Source organism: Xyrauchen texanus, chromosome 1, assembly GCF_025860055.1.
Source record: "Xyrauchen texanus isolate HMW12.3.18 chromosome 1, RBS_HiC_50CHRs, whole genome shotgun sequence".
Classification (NCBI taxonomy): Eukaryota; Metazoa; Chordata; class Actinopteri; order Cypriniformes; family Catostomidae; genus Xyrauchen; species Xyrauchen texanus.
The window spans coordinates 15,783,967-15,801,906 of NC_068276.1; the positions used below are offsets into that span (position 1 = coordinate 15,783,967).

General features: G+C 35.5%; 1 protein-coding gene across 3 annotated transcripts in view; it reads right to left on the reverse strand.

Annotated features, from left to right (window-relative positions):
- map4k2 (mitogen-activated protein kinase kinase kinase kinase 2) overlaps nt 1-17,940 on the reverse strand; it is a 30,434-nt gene that overhangs the window by 7,154 nt on the left and 5,340 nt on the right. For 2 of the 3 annotated variants that reach the window (XM_052126586.1, XM_052126601.1), the window contains exons 3-22: nt 16,878-16,968; nt 16,499-16,563; nt 15,323-15,378; nt 15,175-15,222; nt 15,004-15,046; nt 14,807-14,879; nt 13,866-13,997; nt 13,695-13,757; nt 13,468-13,549; nt 12,646-12,753; nt 12,266-12,344; nt 8,647-8,705; nt 3,358-3,404; nt 3,228-3,266; nt 3,008-3,041; nt 2,752-2,905; nt 2,487-2,656; nt 709-750; nt 324-408; nt 82-161 (exon numbers count right to left, since the gene is read on the reverse strand). In XM_052126586.1, the coding sequence (XP_051982546.1) occupies nt 82-161; nt 324-408; nt 709-750; nt 2,487-2,656; nt 2,752-2,905; nt 3,008-3,041; nt 3,228-3,266; nt 3,358-3,404; nt 8,647-8,705; nt 12,266-12,344; nt 12,646-12,753; nt 13,468-13,549; nt 13,695-13,757; nt 13,866-13,997; nt 14,807-14,879; nt 15,004-15,046; nt 15,175-15,222; nt 15,323-15,378; nt 16,499-16,563; nt 16,878-16,968 (1,550 nt within the window). Of the gene's footprint in view, nt 1-81; nt 162-323; nt 409-708; nt 751-2,486; nt 2,657-2,751; nt 2,906-3,007; nt 3,042-3,227; nt 3,267-3,357; nt 3,405-8,646; nt 8,706-12,265; nt 12,345-12,645; nt 12,754-13,467; nt 13,550-13,694; nt 13,758-13,865; nt 13,998-14,806; nt 14,880-15,003; nt 15,047-15,174; nt 15,246-15,322; nt 15,379-16,498; nt 16,564-16,877; nt 16,969-17,940 lie in introns of all 3 variants that reach the window. The other variant, XM_052126594.1, reaches the window with a different exon arrangement.

Sequence of the window (17,940 nt, forward strand, 5' to 3'; positions counted from 1 at the left end):
TATATATAGATAGATAGATAGATATGATTATATTTGTTTAGTTTATTTTAATATATACACAAAGGTAACAGCTAATGGTACCTTTTCTAAGGTGTCTTCATGAAGCTCATTTAAGTTAAGAATGTAGACACCCTCCTCTGCCCCTAGAATTAGATACTGATCTAGAGAGAAATGATTGAAGAATCAAATATTACATTTAAATGCTCTCTGGTTCTGTTCATACTGGTGCATTTCAGTTATTACTAGCTACATTACAGGTTTTTCCAATCCATATTTATACTGTATTAGATTTTAATTTAATAAAAATGAAAGTAAATCTGTACCTCTAGTTTTAGGGAAAACCCATGTCTCAGCACAGTGAATTTTCAGCGGGCATCCATTAAAGACTTTGGTAAAACAGGCTCCCATCTACGCAAGATGAAATATTAAGATGTGTTCATAAATACAGTGAATTTGAGAGAAATTGCAAAATAGGTAGCTACTGCTTTAATTTTTCAAGATAAATTCTTAAATTCTATAAATATGAATAATGGAGCTAGAAGTACATTAATAACAAATACTGTAAGTCATTAATTAATTATTTTTTATTTGTATTATTGTGTTCTATTGCACTCTCATTTAGCATTAACTTTGTTTACAACACTCAATGCACTGGTCACTAACAGGATGGACTCATTGAGCAACATGTGATTAGGTGGTTAAACTTACATAGACTTGGGGAGTGGGAGGAAGTCCATGAGAATCAGCTCTCTATGAATTAAAGGTTAAAAATACAGTTTCTGTATAATGTCTTTTAGTCCAAAAAACTTGTCAGTAATACTTTTAGTGGCTTAGAATATAAATAAAATGATTAATGTATTTTAAAAGCTTTATTAAAAACGTTCTAGTCCCAGGCTCTGGCCATGGTCCTGAATCGTCTAGCATTACTGTAACACAATTCCATTTTTGACAGTAATGACATCCAGTTAATCCACCCATTCAAGTAATATTTGAAACAATTAAACTTGTAAAACTAACTTAATTAGGGGAAAGATTACAAAGAATTTCTAAAATCCAAGAAATGTGTTAACTTATAAATATAAAAAATGTAAAAATACATAAATCAATAAAAAAATCTGTCATCATTATGGCAGACACAATGACACAATGAAAAATATATATTTTTTTAACTTTTTTTTCATAACACAAAGTTTATGTATGGCTTCAGGAGTCTTATATACAGTATAAATTGTATATATATATATATATTAGGGCTGTCAATCGCAAAAAAAGATTTATCAAATTAATTACACGATGTCCTGATTAATCGCATTTAATCGCATATACAAATATATGCTGAGAAAGCCCTCATATAACAATAATTCAATATATAATGATTAAATAATTATACAAAGTTATCTTTAAATATTTAAAAAGTATATATATATATATATATATATATATATATATATATATATATATATATATATATATATATATATATATATATATATATATATAAAATAACAAATATTCAGATAATTACAATGCATTATTTTCTTGTGGCAGAAGAGTTAATAATTGATCAAACAATACAAAAGCTGCTTTAGAATACAATGTATTGTTTACTACCATATTATTGATCATAAGCCAATCATTGGCACACAGTTCACAGCAATCCATTTCACAAGTGAATTTGTCAATCAGTTGGAGATTTATTATGAGGGCTTGTTTAAGGACCCGTCAATTTACACCTACGTCAGACATGCTTGTGTAGCGTCTCGGGTGCGTTGCGTCATAAACATAAAATGTTTAGGTCACCGTGTCAAGTTAAATATAGTTTAATACTTAGAACACATCTTGAGATCTCTTAGTTCGAATTTGCGCTCCATCGAGTGTTTTGAACGCAAGAACGTAACGTATGTCTGTCTGCTGGATGGTTGTTTTCTTCACTGTATAAACTGCGTGTTGCCACACAGCTGAAATTTCAATTACTGCCCTCTGCAGTAAACATGTGGTACTACAAGCTGGCATTTCTCAGGAATCTTCCTTATTACGGTCCGGGGGCAGTGCGATTAATTGCGTAAATCTTTTTCATGCGTTATTTTTAATAAAATGAATCGCACTGAATTAACGTGATAAATCGACAGCCCTAATATATATATATATATATATATATATATATATATATATATATATATATATATAAATATAATGTGAAAATTGTTTGAACCAGTACCATATCATCACTTTTCATGTTATTTTTCTGTCATTTTTATAGTTTGAAAGCAACCATAAAAGCCATATGGGTTTGGAACAACAAACGGGTGAGTAAATCATGTCAGGATTTTCATTTATAGGTGATCAACCCATTAAAATATTTGAAATGATTGACAGTCCTAATAAGAACATTCATTAAGCTGAGGTGTGTTACAGTGTGTGGGATATCAGCATGTAATTTTGAGTATAAATGTGTTATTACATATATGCAACATTGTGTAACTCACAGAGTCTTCAGTTTTCTTCCTCATGGTGCTCCACTCCGGGGAGAGAGGTGTTTCTCTGCTGAGAGTTCTTGTAAGAGTCTTCTGTTGATCCTGCGTATCTTTCCCATCAGGAACACAGGGGCCACTGCACCACTGCCGCACATCCTGACTGCCTGAACACCTCAACAGCACTATAGAAGGAATGATGTAGTTATAATGAAAAGGTTTTGGCATTTGTAGTGTGGTGAATAGCCCATGTATTGTGGGAATGTGCAGGTTGTAATACCTGATTTTGGTACTGTATCAGGGCACATAGTAGCACTTGGTCGAAGCGTCAGGTCTTTGTCCTCCAGATCGGAGTCTAAAGATCTCATGTGAGGAAGTGATGCTGTAGCAGAGGCGGGTGGTGGGCTGAACAGTCCACTTTTCCTCTCACTCCACTGTAACATCACAAATAATTTACATCCTTACATAAATTCTCATCTGATCACACATTTCATTTGCTCATTGATTTTGTTTTTTCTAAATTTCGTATTCAGTACCTCAAAAGAAGACAGCCTTTTAACTGTCAAACTCCTGAAAGAGATCAAGCTGAATGAATGTCATGACGAGACAATCTAATTGTTTATGTATAAACATTCCTCATTGTGTCTGATATATTATGTTATAGGATATTTTGCCATATATGACAGAAATGGCACATTTGGATTTTCTGTATATAGGCTACAACTCCACAAGATGGCGACACAGAGCATGTCCCACCTCTGCTGCAACTCCTCCTCCACACTCTCCAACAGACCCCTGCATCAGTGAAAACCATCCAAATAAATAGTTATTCACAGTGACTGCAATGAAATTCTATTTAAGTCTATTTAAATGTATCAGTTCTTACGGTGACTCTGGTTCATCTCCAGATATGGTCCAATCATCGCATGACCCCTAAGAACATAAATATACATCAGCCTTTTTCTCAGAGATATAACTATCAATTAATGGAACAGACAGAATACAGTATGAAATGTCATAAGATGTGGTTTGTGTTTAGTTACTCTTTTTGACTAAGTACTGAGAATCTAATGAGAATCACTATTAAGAATATCAATTAAATAAATGAAATTACAAAAATGTATTAGTAAATCATCTGGACACATTACGGTAATGAGAACATGGGATAAAATGTGCTTAATGTTTCATGATAACATGTCAAGCAAAAATGTAAAAAATGTTAAAGGAATAGTTCACCCAAACATTATTTAACCACCCTTGTGTTGTCTCAAATATGACTTTCTTACTTACAGTATGCGGAACACAAAAGAAGATGTTACAATACAATGGCAGTGGAAAGTGCCTCACTTTGAAGCTTAAAAAGGGTTGTTTCTCACAAAACCTAATGTAGGGGAGAGCGTGGCACAATCATTTTCAGGAGACATTATATTTTAATTTTCTTGGGCTAAGAAAATGTATTAATGAAGAACATAGCGCCGACGTATTTTGATGATGCGCTGCGTGGAGGCGGAGTCACATGCATCTGTTCAGCCACCTCGAGGGCAGATAGAAGAGCTGCACGTGTGGCTGTCATTAACATAGTCCATTTATGCAGTTGTTTAGTTGAATATATGTCTGAAAACACTTTTATTGTGTTAGATGTGCCGCTCGGACTAGATGGAATATTTCAGCTGTGTTTGGTGATGTTCGGGCATGAGAGAGAGAGCAACGCTGGATGTTCCGAAATGAAGGACAACCATCATCTAAAGGCCAGCCATATGGAAATGAGGTTTCTTCATTGCTGTAAAATTCTTGGTCTTACAGATATTTGGAGACATTTGAACCCATCAGGTAGGGACTATACATTTTTTTCATCAGTCCATAAGATTTACTCTAGAATAGATATATATTAGGGTTGTCGATTTAAAAAAAAAAAAATTGCGCAAATAATCGCACTTCCCCCAGACCGTAATAAGGAAGAGTCCTGAGAAATACAAGCTTGTAGTACCACCTGTTTACTCCAGAGGGCAGTAAGTGAAACTTCAGCTGTGTGGCAACATGCAGTTTATACGGTGAAAAAAACAACCTTCAGCAGCAACAACTCAAAGATGTGTTACGTTCTTGCGTTCAAAACACTTGAAGGCGCGCAAATGCGAACTAAGGGATCTGAAGATGTGTTTAATGATTGAGTATTAAACTATATTTAACTTGAAACAGTGACCTAAACATTTTATGTTTATGATGCAATGCACCCGAGACGCTACACAAGCATGTCTGACGCAGGGTGTGGCTGGATTGAGATGGTGCAAAATTTGGAAGTTACCCATAAATATATTGAAATATGTAAATAATTTGATATTTTTATTAAACTGTTTATTTATTTATTTTCCTTTTTGTCGTTTTTTTTTTTAAATACCTCTTGGCTCTAGATGTAAAAGTTTTGTAAGCATTAAAAAAAAATTGTCTGACGTAGGTGTAAATTGACGGGTCCTTAAACAAGCCCTCATAATAAATCTCCAACTGATTGACAAATTCACTTGTGAAATGGATTACTGTGAACTGTGTGCCAATGATTGAATTATGATCAATAATATGGTAGTAAACAATACATTGTATTCTAAAGCCGCTTTTTGTATCGTCTTATCAATGATTAATTCTTCTGCCACAAGAATGTAAAGCATTTTAATTATCTGAATATTTTTTATTTATATATATATATGTGTGTATACAATTTTTTAATATTTAAAGATAACTATGTATAATTATATATTGATATAAATATGTATAATCATTATATATTGAATTATTGTTATATGAGGGGCTTTCTCATCAAATAATTGTATATGCGATTAATGGTGATTAATTAATCGGGACACCATGTCATTAATTCGATTAAAATGTTTAATTGATTGACAGCCCTAATATATATATATATATATATATATATATATATATATATATATATATATATATATATATATATATATATATAACCCCTCATTTCATCTGTTGTTGATTGCTCAATTGGAAACATTTTAGTCTCAGATCACACCCTGGTGTGTTTAGAGGTGTTGCCAGAAGAAAACATATTGTTGGTGCTTTAATGTATCCCTTTTGCAAAATCCTGAATTCCAACAAATGATAAAGGCTGAAATCAGTGTCTATATGGAGACTAACTAGTCCTCAGTATACTCTGTGGGTGAGGCTTGGGAGGCACTTAAGGCAGTTCTTATGGGTCAGATCATACAGTATGCCTCATTCATCAAAAAATCCAAAGCACAACAACTTGTGGAATTTGAAGGGAATATTAAAAGTGCATGCAGAGCTGAAGCACCGAATGTCATATAATGGCCTCAGGGAATTGACCCAATTGAAATACACATATAATACTATTTTGTCATGGAAGGTGGAGTTTTGGCTATTCAGGGCAAGAAAGTCATACTTTGAGTCGGGGGACAAGGCAGGGAAACCTCTGGCTATATATATAAAACAGAGAGAGTCTTTTTCTTCCATTATTATGCATTCGGTCTCAGACATTTGGCTCATTGGTCACTTACACCTGAGCGAGCCCCACCCTGGTTTTGTATTGAACAGGAATTTATTGCCCCTATTTCACCATTGCAAACCCTTTCTATCAAACTAAACGGAGAAGATAATTTACACCCTGTTATCTCGCATTTGCACTCGGTATGGACAAAAGTGTGAAGATTGTTTAGTTCTTTAATTGTTTAATTTATTTAAATGTTGCTTTGAGCATAATGCTGAACCCAAAATGATGTATTAATAAGTCCCCTTTTTGCTGGTCAGAGTGAATTGTGAGGGAGGTTAAAACACTTGGTGACCTATATGAGAGTGGAGTGTTAAGATCCTTTGAAAATTTAGTTCAACATTTTGGGATTCCCAGGTCTCAATTCTTTAGGTATTTACAACTGCACCACCTGCTCTGTAATATTTTTGGGAGTAGCTTACACCCCTAAAGCGGCAGATACTCTGGGAGTGGTGATTACTGCTTTTGGAAAAGGTCATGAGGCATCAGTGTATTACTCCCTGCTAATTCAGAGTCTGGGGTACAGAGATTCAACTTCTCTCAAGAGATTATGGGAGAAAGATTTAAACTTACATTGGAGGAGGGAGTGTGGGCTAGGATTCTTAAAAAAGTCTAGTCTACATCTAGTGATGCAAGGGTGCATCTTATGCAATTTAAGGTTTTACATCGATTTTATTTGACCCAATAGATTGTATAGGCTTGGTCTTAAAGACACACCCACCTACTGGCAATGCCAATCAGAAGATGGGGACACAACCCATGTTTTTTTGGTGGTGTGTTAAGATCCAAGAATTTTGGTTGAGGGTTCAGAGTTTTATGTGATGTATTGGGCACTCAAATTTCATTTTGCCCCAGACTCTGTATTTTAGACTATGGGGTGGTCATTGATATAGGAGATAAATGCATAAAAAAATCGGGTCCTTGCCAGTGTTATGATTGGCAGACAGATCATTCTTAGGGGATGGAAGTCAGCTGGAGCACCCACATTTCAAGAGTGGTCCACAGTGATGGACATGGTAGTGGCATTTGAGGAAATGTCATGCAGAAGGATAGGCAACTTAATTAAAGGATTAATTTAATTAAAAATGGAGCAGCTATTTGGTCTTTTTTTTAGGGCTCTCGGGGAGGGGCAGTGGAGTGAGAAGTGTAGGTTTAAATGTGTGTATTATTATATATATATATATATATATATATATATATATATATATATATATATATATATATATATATATATTGGGAGGGAGAAAGGCACTAATGAGGGTTAAATGTTGATTCTGTGAATATATGATTTGCTTTTCTGTGTCAATTGTGTGAATCAATAAAAAGTGTTAATAGGAAAAAAAATTATTATTTATGAACTGGCCAAATAATGTAATATTACATTTCAATTTTAAATTCACTATTGTTTTATGTAGAATTGTTAATTTAAATAAAAAATTAAGAGTAATCCCTTACTTTACTTTTTTCAATGAAAGATTAATTTAATTACATTAATTAATTACTTAGTAATGCATTAGAACCAACACTGGTAACACACATGGTTTAAACGTTTGCACGCATGCTGGTAAGATGAAACTTGTTGCCATTTCAATAAGGTGTAGAGGAAAGTTCCTTTTCATCTCTGTTTTTAGTGTTTATTTAATGATAAATGAGGCAAACTTGGTATCATTTTAATCTCCAATCAGTCTTTTAATTTTAGCTAGCCAGCAGAAGTGACAAGCTAGGTTAAATCCCAGTTGCGCTGACTGGGCATGTTGTTATGCTGTGTTACAATGTGCCCCAATTAGAACAAACTATGTGCAATTCTATGCAGTCAGATATGTAAATTAATTATGTTTGTGTTATGTGTGAGTTTTGTGCGCGCGCGTGCGTGCGTGCGTGCGTGTGTGTGTGTGTGTGTGTGTGTGTGTCTTGAGTGCATTATTTCGGCCAATGCTGTCGCAAAATTATTGATATAATATATATGAAAAGTTAATAAATGGCTTATATTGACATAATATTTTAGTTAATCTTCTATTTATTTTAAATAGATCAGATACAATTGTGAGGTTGATTTTAAGCTGTCGTTACAATGTGCCCCTTGGCTGTAACAACATGCCCCCCCACCTATGGCTATGTTGTAACATTTCACTTCCATTTTTACCAGGTAGATGGCGACAAATGTATACGTTGTATTCATGAAACAAGTACAATTAATGTGAAAAAAGAAAAATACTTTGTACCCCAAGTGCATTTAAACAAACTTAAGAAAACCAAAAAGTGCCCCACTCTCCTCTATGTCTTCAGAAGACTTGAAATATGACACACAAGTCACATGGACTACTTTTATGATCCTTTTGGGTCCTTTTTAAGCTTAATAGTGAGGCACTATCCACTGCCATTGTATTGAAAAGACAGACTGCCATATTCATTAAAACATCTCCTTTTGTGTTCCAAGAAAGTCATATGGGTTTGGAGCTACATGAGAGTGAGTCAATTATGAATTTTTTTGGGGGGGTGGTGGGGGGTAGGTTACTATTCCTTTAATGGTCCAACAAATAAGCTTAATTTACTTTATGGAAAACATAATTTTCTTGTTTTTTCTTTTGATTTTGGGATGTCACCCAGAACGTGTATTCACCCGAAATGAAAAATAAAACAGCTACTGACCAGGTCAGGGTAGGGTTCAGTCTCTTTCCTCCTTGGAGGGGTAAACTTCACCTGGTCAACTGAAAAAACAAGAAGCAAATCTATTACTCATTTATATTCTTTATCTGCATCCTTTTTTTTAATAAAAATATATATAAATCCAGACAATATTAGTCTATGTTCAGTGATCCTGTTTTTTGGGGAGGGGTTTTTTGGGGGGTGATAATGAACAGCACACCTTATATTAAATGTAACCCTGCATATGCGTGTGTGAATGTGTATATATGTGCAAGACCTACAAAAACATCATGTTTCTGCCTTGCTGCACGGTTGATGTGATTCTGTATGCCACTTCCTTTCCACCCCAGAGAAGCTTCATTGTCTGTCTGGTTTGTCTGCATAAGCCTGTAAATGCTGTAATCTTCCAGACAAGTCGTGAGACAATGGCTTCTTAGTAACTGTGCCACTGACTTGCCACTCGATAGCACATATCACACTCTCTGCTTGGCCTTGAATGTGATCACTGGCCTCAGTTCATGCGAGTGAATGTCTGTGGGGGGTGGAGAAGGGCACATGCCATAGTCGTGTGCTAAACAGTACCAGCTCTATGAGTAGTGTGTCCATTGACATCATTGTAGTTATGCTCAATAACCGCCTTGTTATCCTGGAGTCTCTTCCACTACACATCCATACATTAAACTTGCTAATCATGAATACGTTGTAATGAAGATGGACTTGGCACTGACTTTGGTGTGACACAACAAAGAAATGTAAGAATGAAAAGTTAAAAATGCATGAAATAATTTGAGAATATGAGTAGAAATAAGTTTCTAAAGAAAATTATATTGAAATCTTAACAGTACATTAAATATTCTAATTTTCTCATACCACACCATACCATCCTGTACCATTCCATTTCAACATCCTATCCTATTCTACCTTTTCCTTTCCTATCCCATCTCATAGTCCTATCCTATCCAATCCCATCCCACACCACACCATACCATACTATAATATAATACACTACACTACCCTATCCTAACCTATTTCATACTCATATCCTATCCCATCCATCCCATCCTATCCAATCCTATCCTATCCTATCCTATCCTATCCTATCTTATCCTTGTTATGTCCAGGTAAGATCATTCGGCGCTTTCTTTGTGTCTACGTCTTATTGTTTAGTTTTTCTTGTGTGTTCACTCTGCCTTGTGGGCGACACGGTTTGTGTTTCCTTGGAAACGCTCATTCCCGCCGCTCACATCTGATTGTCTTCACGTGTGTCTCATTATCCATGCCTATATAATCCCTCTCATTTCTCATGTTCATTTTCAGATTGTTCATTTAGTTGGTGTTGTAGTCTTGTCTGGCTTGTTTTATTCTCTCCTAGTTTCACCAGTCTGGACACTCCTGTGCATTTCTCCACTCTGGAATTATTTCCTATGTGGATATATATTGGACTGGACCCTGTTGCTATTACCTACCTATACGCCATTTCCCACCACTGTTGGCCAGGGTGTCCTTCGCCATTCTACTTCTGGACAGATCTCCAGTTCTAGCTCTCATATATTCTCAATTTTCTCTTTTGCCATCTGTGTGTGCATCAATAAACTCATCACTTATCTTCGCATCTTGGGTCCTCCCTTTAATTCCTGTGACTATCCTATCCTAACTTAAAATATCCTATCTTTTTCCATACCATCTCATTCTATACTATCCTATCCTAAATTATCCTATCTTTTTCCATGCCATCTCATCCTATCCTAACCTAACCTATCCTATCTTTTTCCATACCATCTCATCCTATCCTAACCTAACCTAACCTAACCTAACCTAACCTAACCTATCCTATCTTTTTCCATACCATCTCATCCTATCCTAACCTAACCTAACCTATCCTATCTTTTTCCATTCCATACCATCTCATCCTATCCTATCCTACACTATCCTACCCTATCCTAACCTAACCTATAATTTCTTTTTACATACCATCTCATCCTATCCTAACCTAACCTATCCTATCTTTTTCCATACCACCACATCCTATCCTAACCTAACCTATCCTATCTTTTTCCATACCATCTCATCCTATCCTAACCTAACCTAACCTATCCTATCTTTTACCATACCATCTCATCCTATCCTATCCTATGCTATCCTACCCTATCCTAACCTAACCTATCCTATCTTTTTCCATACCATCTCATCCTATCCTAACCTAACCTATCCTATCTTATTCCATACCATCTCGATCATATCCTATCCTATCCTAACCTAACCTAACCTATCCTATCTTTTACCATACCATCTCATCCTATCCTATCCTATGCTATCCTACCCTATCCTAACCTAACCTATCCTTTCTTTTTCCATACCATCTCATCTCATCCTATCCTAACCTATCCTATCTTTTCCATACCATCTCATCCTATCCTATCCTATGCTATCCTATCCTAACCTAACCTATCTCTTTCCATACCATCTCATCCTATCCTATCCTATGCTATCCTATCCTATCCTAATCTAACCTAACCTATCTTTTTCCATACCATCTCATCATATCCTATCTTATCCTAACCTAACCTAACCTATCCTAACTTATACCATACCATCTCATCCTATCATATCCTATGCTATCCTACCCTATCCTAACCTAACCTATCCTTTCTTTTTCCATACCATCTAATCCTATCCTAACCTAACCTAACCTATCCTATCTTTTACCATACCATCTCATCCTATCCTATCCTATGCTATCCTACCCTATCCTAACCTAACCTATCCTTTCTTTTTCCATACCATCTCATCTCATCCTATCCTAACCTATCCTATCTTTTCCATACCATCTCATCCTATCCTATCCTAACCTAACCTATCTTTTTCCATACCATCTCATCCTATCCTATCCTATGCTATCCTATCCTATCCTATCATAATCTAACCTAACCTATCTTTTTCCATACCATCTCATCATATCCTATCTTATCCTAACCTAACCTAACCTATCCTATCTTATACCATACCATCTCATCCTATCCTATGCTATCCTACCCTATCCTAAACTAACCTATCCTTTCTTTTTCCATACCATCTCATCCTATCCTAACCTAACCTATCCTATCTTTTCCATATCATCTCATCCTATCCTATCCTATGCTATCCTATCCTATCCTAATCTAACCTAACCTATCTTTTTCCATACCATCTCATCCTATCCTACGCTATCCTATCCTAACCTATCCTATCTTTTTCAATACCATCTCATCCTATCCTATCCTGTCCTATCCTATGCTATCCTATCCTAATCTAACCTAACCTATCTTTTTCAATACCATCTCATCCTATCTCATCCTATCCTATCTCATCCTATCTCATCCTATCCTATCCTGTCCTATCCTATCCTATCCTATCCTAACCTATATTTTTCAATACCATCTCATCCTATCCTTTCCTATTTCATAGTCATATCCTAAAAGCAGTAAAACTTATAATATCTCTTATTTTCTCTCTTTTTTACTTTTTTGAGTGACAACAATGAAATAAAAAATAAATGGTGCATGATAATCAGAACATATTTGTGTTTTGTGTAAACTTAAAAAAAACAAATCAATGCAAAATGACAATAATAACAAGCACTCACATTGTTCTTCGGATAAACTTCTCTCCACTGGCATATGTTTTCCTTTAGACTGTATTTTATCTGGGGCTGAATCATTTGTCTATACAAATGAAACACACACAAAAACAAATATTGCACCTAAAAACCTTTTTGCACAAACTGAACTCATACTTTGACATAGTGTATATAAACATATGGAAAAGGCATTGAACATTTTGCTGAGTTCATTAAAAGGGAGAAGTTTCCCCACAACTCTATTGCATTTTTACCAACATGATTTTCCAATGCAATTGTCTAACATATAACTTACATTTGAAAGTAAGATTCTTTATGAATGTCACATATGTTTCTTCAAAGACCTGTGAAAAAATAAATAGACCAGCGTTCAGGGCTTTACTGACCTCTTCATTCTCATCAAAGCTGGGAGACTGGTGGAGGTCTGGGTTATTTACCATGTCCAGCAGCTCAATCATTAATTTTCTAGTCAACAACTGTGTTACAAATGGGTGCTGAAAAGAAAGAAAGAAATATGTATTTATTTGTAAGTATTAATATCATAGGTTTTCTTGAATCCTATTATTTCAGTTTTGAAGTATGGAATAGATCTGAGCAGATAATTTTACATAATGTGAGAAGTAAACAAGTGATTACATGTTTTTTTGGGGGGAGGGGGTATAAGTACACTTTAATTGGCTTGATCTGTTACAGATATCTGCTAAGCTTTAAAGGAACAAAATAAAACATCTTGTAATTGATCTGATCATGGCTGTAAAATGTATATTTAAATTTAAATATTCACCATATTACACGCTCAATTTAAGGGTTAAGGGAGGTGATTTCTTTTGCCATGTTTTATTTTCTGTTGAAACACATCTCTAATGACAGTAAATACATACCTAACAATATTGAGTATTTATAAGGACGTGCCTGTCATGCATTCTCAGTAATTATAATTAATATTTGGGGGGATGATTATAATAAAAAAACTGATGAAATCTCATGACCCTTATACAAGTATGTTTTCTAAAGGGGAATACAGTAGGTAAAGGGAGTACAGTGCTATTCAGCAGCAACACTCAAAGATGTCACTTTGGATGAAAGCAATCAACCAGGTTACATTTCATTCTAAGCAACCACAAAATCCAGATCTGCATGCAGACCACATTAAAGCAAATATCGACATTGATTATTGACTTCGGCTTTAAATATTCTAGCACTGTCACCTGGAGTAATGTTTCTGCCGTCGGCCTCTTGCGAGGACTTTTGATCAAACACATCTTCACAAAGCTATGAAAACCTGCAGACCTGCAAAGAATGAAGACACAAATGTCTTGTCATCTAAGCACAGGAAAGTTCACTCATTTTTAAGCCCACTGCACAGAGAAATAACATATCTTTATGGGGTTTTGAATTTTTCAATCTAATGTTCCACACCTCCTTGCAATCTCACCATTTGCTTTTGTCTTTGAGTTTGGGAGGCTGAAAGCTGCTCTTAGACATCAACATCAGCGCTCTAAAATAATAATAATAATAATAATTTGAACAAATTGAAACATTGAAACCTAAATATTAACAGTGTTTTATTCTGTCCTCATAAATTAATCTAATGTATCATTCTGACCGCATGGGATGAAGGTCAAACATGGGTGGCTGTAGTTCTGCCAGCTCGATGCCGGTGATGCCCACTGCCCAGATATCACACAGATGGTTATAGCCACCCTTCTTTTCCACTGCTGCCACCTCAGGGGCCATCCTGACACAATAAATAAACATTGGATTTATTACCCTTCAAAGCACTGTAAAAAGTGGTAACCTGTACCAGCAACTTAAGGAGCTTATTCTACCTTATGGGACCCTTAAAAATAGTTCAGCACACTGAAAAAAGGTAACCTAAAAATGTGCTGCATGTACTAACATCTATAATAGCCATTCAAAAATATTATTTAACATGACTGAATAAACCTGAATACATTTGGTTACAAAACGTATTTTTAGGAGTGGATCAGGAAAAGGTTAGAAATAGCAGATTTCTACTTTTTACAGCACACTGTACAATTAAAAATGTGCTTTATGTGTTAACATCAAAATGATATTATTTAACATAGCTAAATCAACCTGAATATATTAGGTCACCAGCAAAAGTCATTTTTAAGGGTTAGCTCAAGTAGAAATAGATCTTTAAGTAACAATTGCATGTTACCCCTTTTTACTGTTTATATCTAATTTGTTATTCCTATATTATTAGAGATTTATATATAGTTTCTTTCTGTAAGTGGTTACAGAAATGTGGTTAAGGCAATTATTTTCATGCACTGCTTAAATTTTAGATTGTACTATATATGTGAAATCTGCTAATAACAATAATAACAAAGATATTATTAATAATATCATCGTTATTATTATTTTTATTGTTGCTAAAATAGGTAGAGGTAATAGTAGTAGTTTTATAATAAGTGAATAGTACAAGTATCTATTCTAACAACAGCAACAGCATTTATACAAAACTGCTAAGGAATAAAATCCAATCTAATTCTGGGGTAAATCTCTGTGCAGACGGCTCACCAGTAAGGAGTTCCAATGAAGGACTTCCTCTTGGCAACAGAGGCACTGATCTCAGCTGCAACCCCAAAATCAGCTATAGAAAATGACAGAGAATATCTTTAATAATGCATAAGTAATATATAATGCTGTGTGTAAGACCGAGTGTGTGTTTATAGAAGTGTTCACACACACACGCACAGACGCATATTATCACTCACCCAATTTGACGTCTCCACGTTCAGTAAGGAGAATATTAGCACCCTGTATTAGGAGAGATATTTACAATTGACTTATCCAATTAAAACCTACTGTAACTAAACCACAGGCCATTGCACACCCACAATAAATCCTCACCAGCAGACATTACTTAATAAACTACTCTCACCTACCTTAATGTCTCTGTGTATTTTGCCTGCTTCATGGAGATGGTTCAAACCCTGGGTAAGACAAGAACAGCAGTCTATTCAAAAAGAAGTGGTAATATAACATTTAAGAAATATGCCACTGAAGATGCTTTGGCTAATTAATGAACCCCACCTGGAGTGTTTCCCTGCAGATGTAAGCTATCTGTTTTTCCTTCAAAGGGCCAGTTACTGTGGAGGACATATTTCATTAATGATCAGTTGGTATTTCAGCAATACAACCTATATGATTCTGGGTAAATAACATCTTAAGACTGATAAGACTGTACCCTATTTAATATCATGATTTTAGTTTTGTTTTATGATATGAATCATACTATTTTATTTTCATATAAATTACCCAGAGGTCTACTGAAAATGTGAGTCAAGATTTATTACATCATTTAGTTTCACATGACCATTTAACACTAGTAACCTCTTAAAACCTGTTTTATTTTACATGAAGAGAGCCCCCTCATGGGGGCAGCCATGTTGAATTTACACGACCAGCCGAATACTACTTGCTTAATCTCAGGAACAACCCTGTTATTGGAAACTTTCACTCATTAATTAAATGAACCATGGCTGACAGTGAATTGGGAATTTCTACAATGGAATCAATAACTGAAATCTATTGTGTTTAAAAGATAGTGCATCCACAACACTAGGTGTCAGTGTAAGTCCAAGACGACATAAACAAAAAAATACTGAGGGCACCTTTAACACTCGGACCAGAAATAACCCAAAGTTTGATGAACTTTCCCCATATCCTACTCATATCACTCTTATTAGTATTAATATCCCAACTTAAATAATAGCATATTCTTCTGGTGTGTATAAATAATAGTGTCTATCATACGTTCACATTACTTCACCGTGACTGGGCAGGCCAAGTTGCTGAAGAGGCATCAGGGCATGTGACATGGTGACATGTATTTCTATGCGGTTAATTTACTTTAGTATCTAATTTGAGAAATCAATGATTTCAGAACAAGCACGATTTTTATCATTTGTTTTTGGGAGATGAAGTATGCTACAGTGAACCAAAAAGTATTTTTACATAGTACATGCATTTAAATGTGTAATGTCTTCTCTGCTATCATCACCATAAAACAGGTTTTTTTTAAAACACTATCCCCATCAGCCCCTCCCCCCAGACTCACCTAATTGGTTGAGCCAGTGTTTTGAAAGCACCACAGAGCCACAGTGTTTACTATTTTCAGGAAAAATCAGCCCACGATTGGCTTAATGGCAAAAATGACATCACCTTCAAATATAGTAGCATAGAATGCTAATGTTGGTCAGTGTATACCTTGGTAGATATCCTGCAGTGATCCTCCCCCACAGTATTCTATGCATATCCACAGCTTAGTGTTCCTAAAAAGCAGAGCAGAGTAAGAGCAAAACACACACACATTAGTTACGGACATTACAATAACGTCATAAATATTATAAAAGCTTGTGAGTGGGAATGCATGCCTTTGAAATTATATTCAGGGAGCACCAGTCATTTTTAGCATGTGCTGACATGTTGATAACCACTGAATTTACAAAACCTATCAAATGTGTCTGAGGGTGATTTGTGCTGATCAAATTATGCAACTCTGGCTGTGGGGTGTAAAACACAATGTGGAAAGCTTAGACAACTTCTGGCCAATACCAGGAAAGGCAGGAATTGTACATTACTGTACCTGTGGTAGGTGCCATAATAGGCCACAATGTTTTTATGTTTACACTCTTTCATCATTGTGATTTCCTGTTGGATGGTAGTGATGTCATCACCTAAAAAGAAGGAAAGCAAGAAAGAAAGAAAGAAAGTGTACTAACAAGCCAACTATTATGCAAAAAAATGTCCATCACAAAACAAGGAGTATCAGGGTGAAATATTGTATTCAACAGCTTAGAAATGTTGGCCATTAAAGCTGCGCTACCTCTAGTGTACGTCATTCTCTACTATTTCATGTGTTATAATGCAAGACAATCATATCTTTAAAAGTACTTGTAATGTATGTGTAAAGTTTCATAACAGAGAGGCTGTTAAAGGTATAGTTCACCCCAAAATGAAAATTCTCTCATCATTTACTCACCATCAATCCATACCAGATGTGTATGACTTTCTTTCTTTAGCAGAACACAAATGACTGAAGAATATCTCTGCTCTGTAGATCCTCAAAGTGCAAGTGAATGGTGACCAGAAGTCAGGAGGTCCAAAAAGTACATTCAGGCAGCATAAAAGTAATCCATAAGACTCATGTTGTTAAATCCATGTCTTCTGAAGCGATATGATAAGTGTGGGTGAGAAACAGATACATATTTAGGTCCTTTTTACTATCAATCCCCACCTTTGACCAGCCCTGACCAGTAGGTGGCTGAATGTGAAAGTGAAAGTCACTTCCACACCAGAATGTGTAAGTGAAAGTGTAGATTTACAGTAAAAAAAGGACTTAAATATTGATCTGTTTCTCTCCCACACTTATCATATCACTTCAGAAGACATGGATTTAACAACAGAAGTCTTATGGATTACTTTTATGCTGCCTTTATGTCTTCCGGCATGGGAGGCGGGCATGCTAACGAGCAGGCTAAAGGCTACAGCCTCTAGCGTCAGTCAGTAGTGTGCCTCTTGAGGCCAGGGGAGTGAGGTTTATACACACAGAACAGCATGTACCAGCTGGCTTCTGTTAAACTCACCCCCCTAAATCTCACTACCATCCAGGTCATGACACCACTATAACCAGTCCTGCTCGAACCACT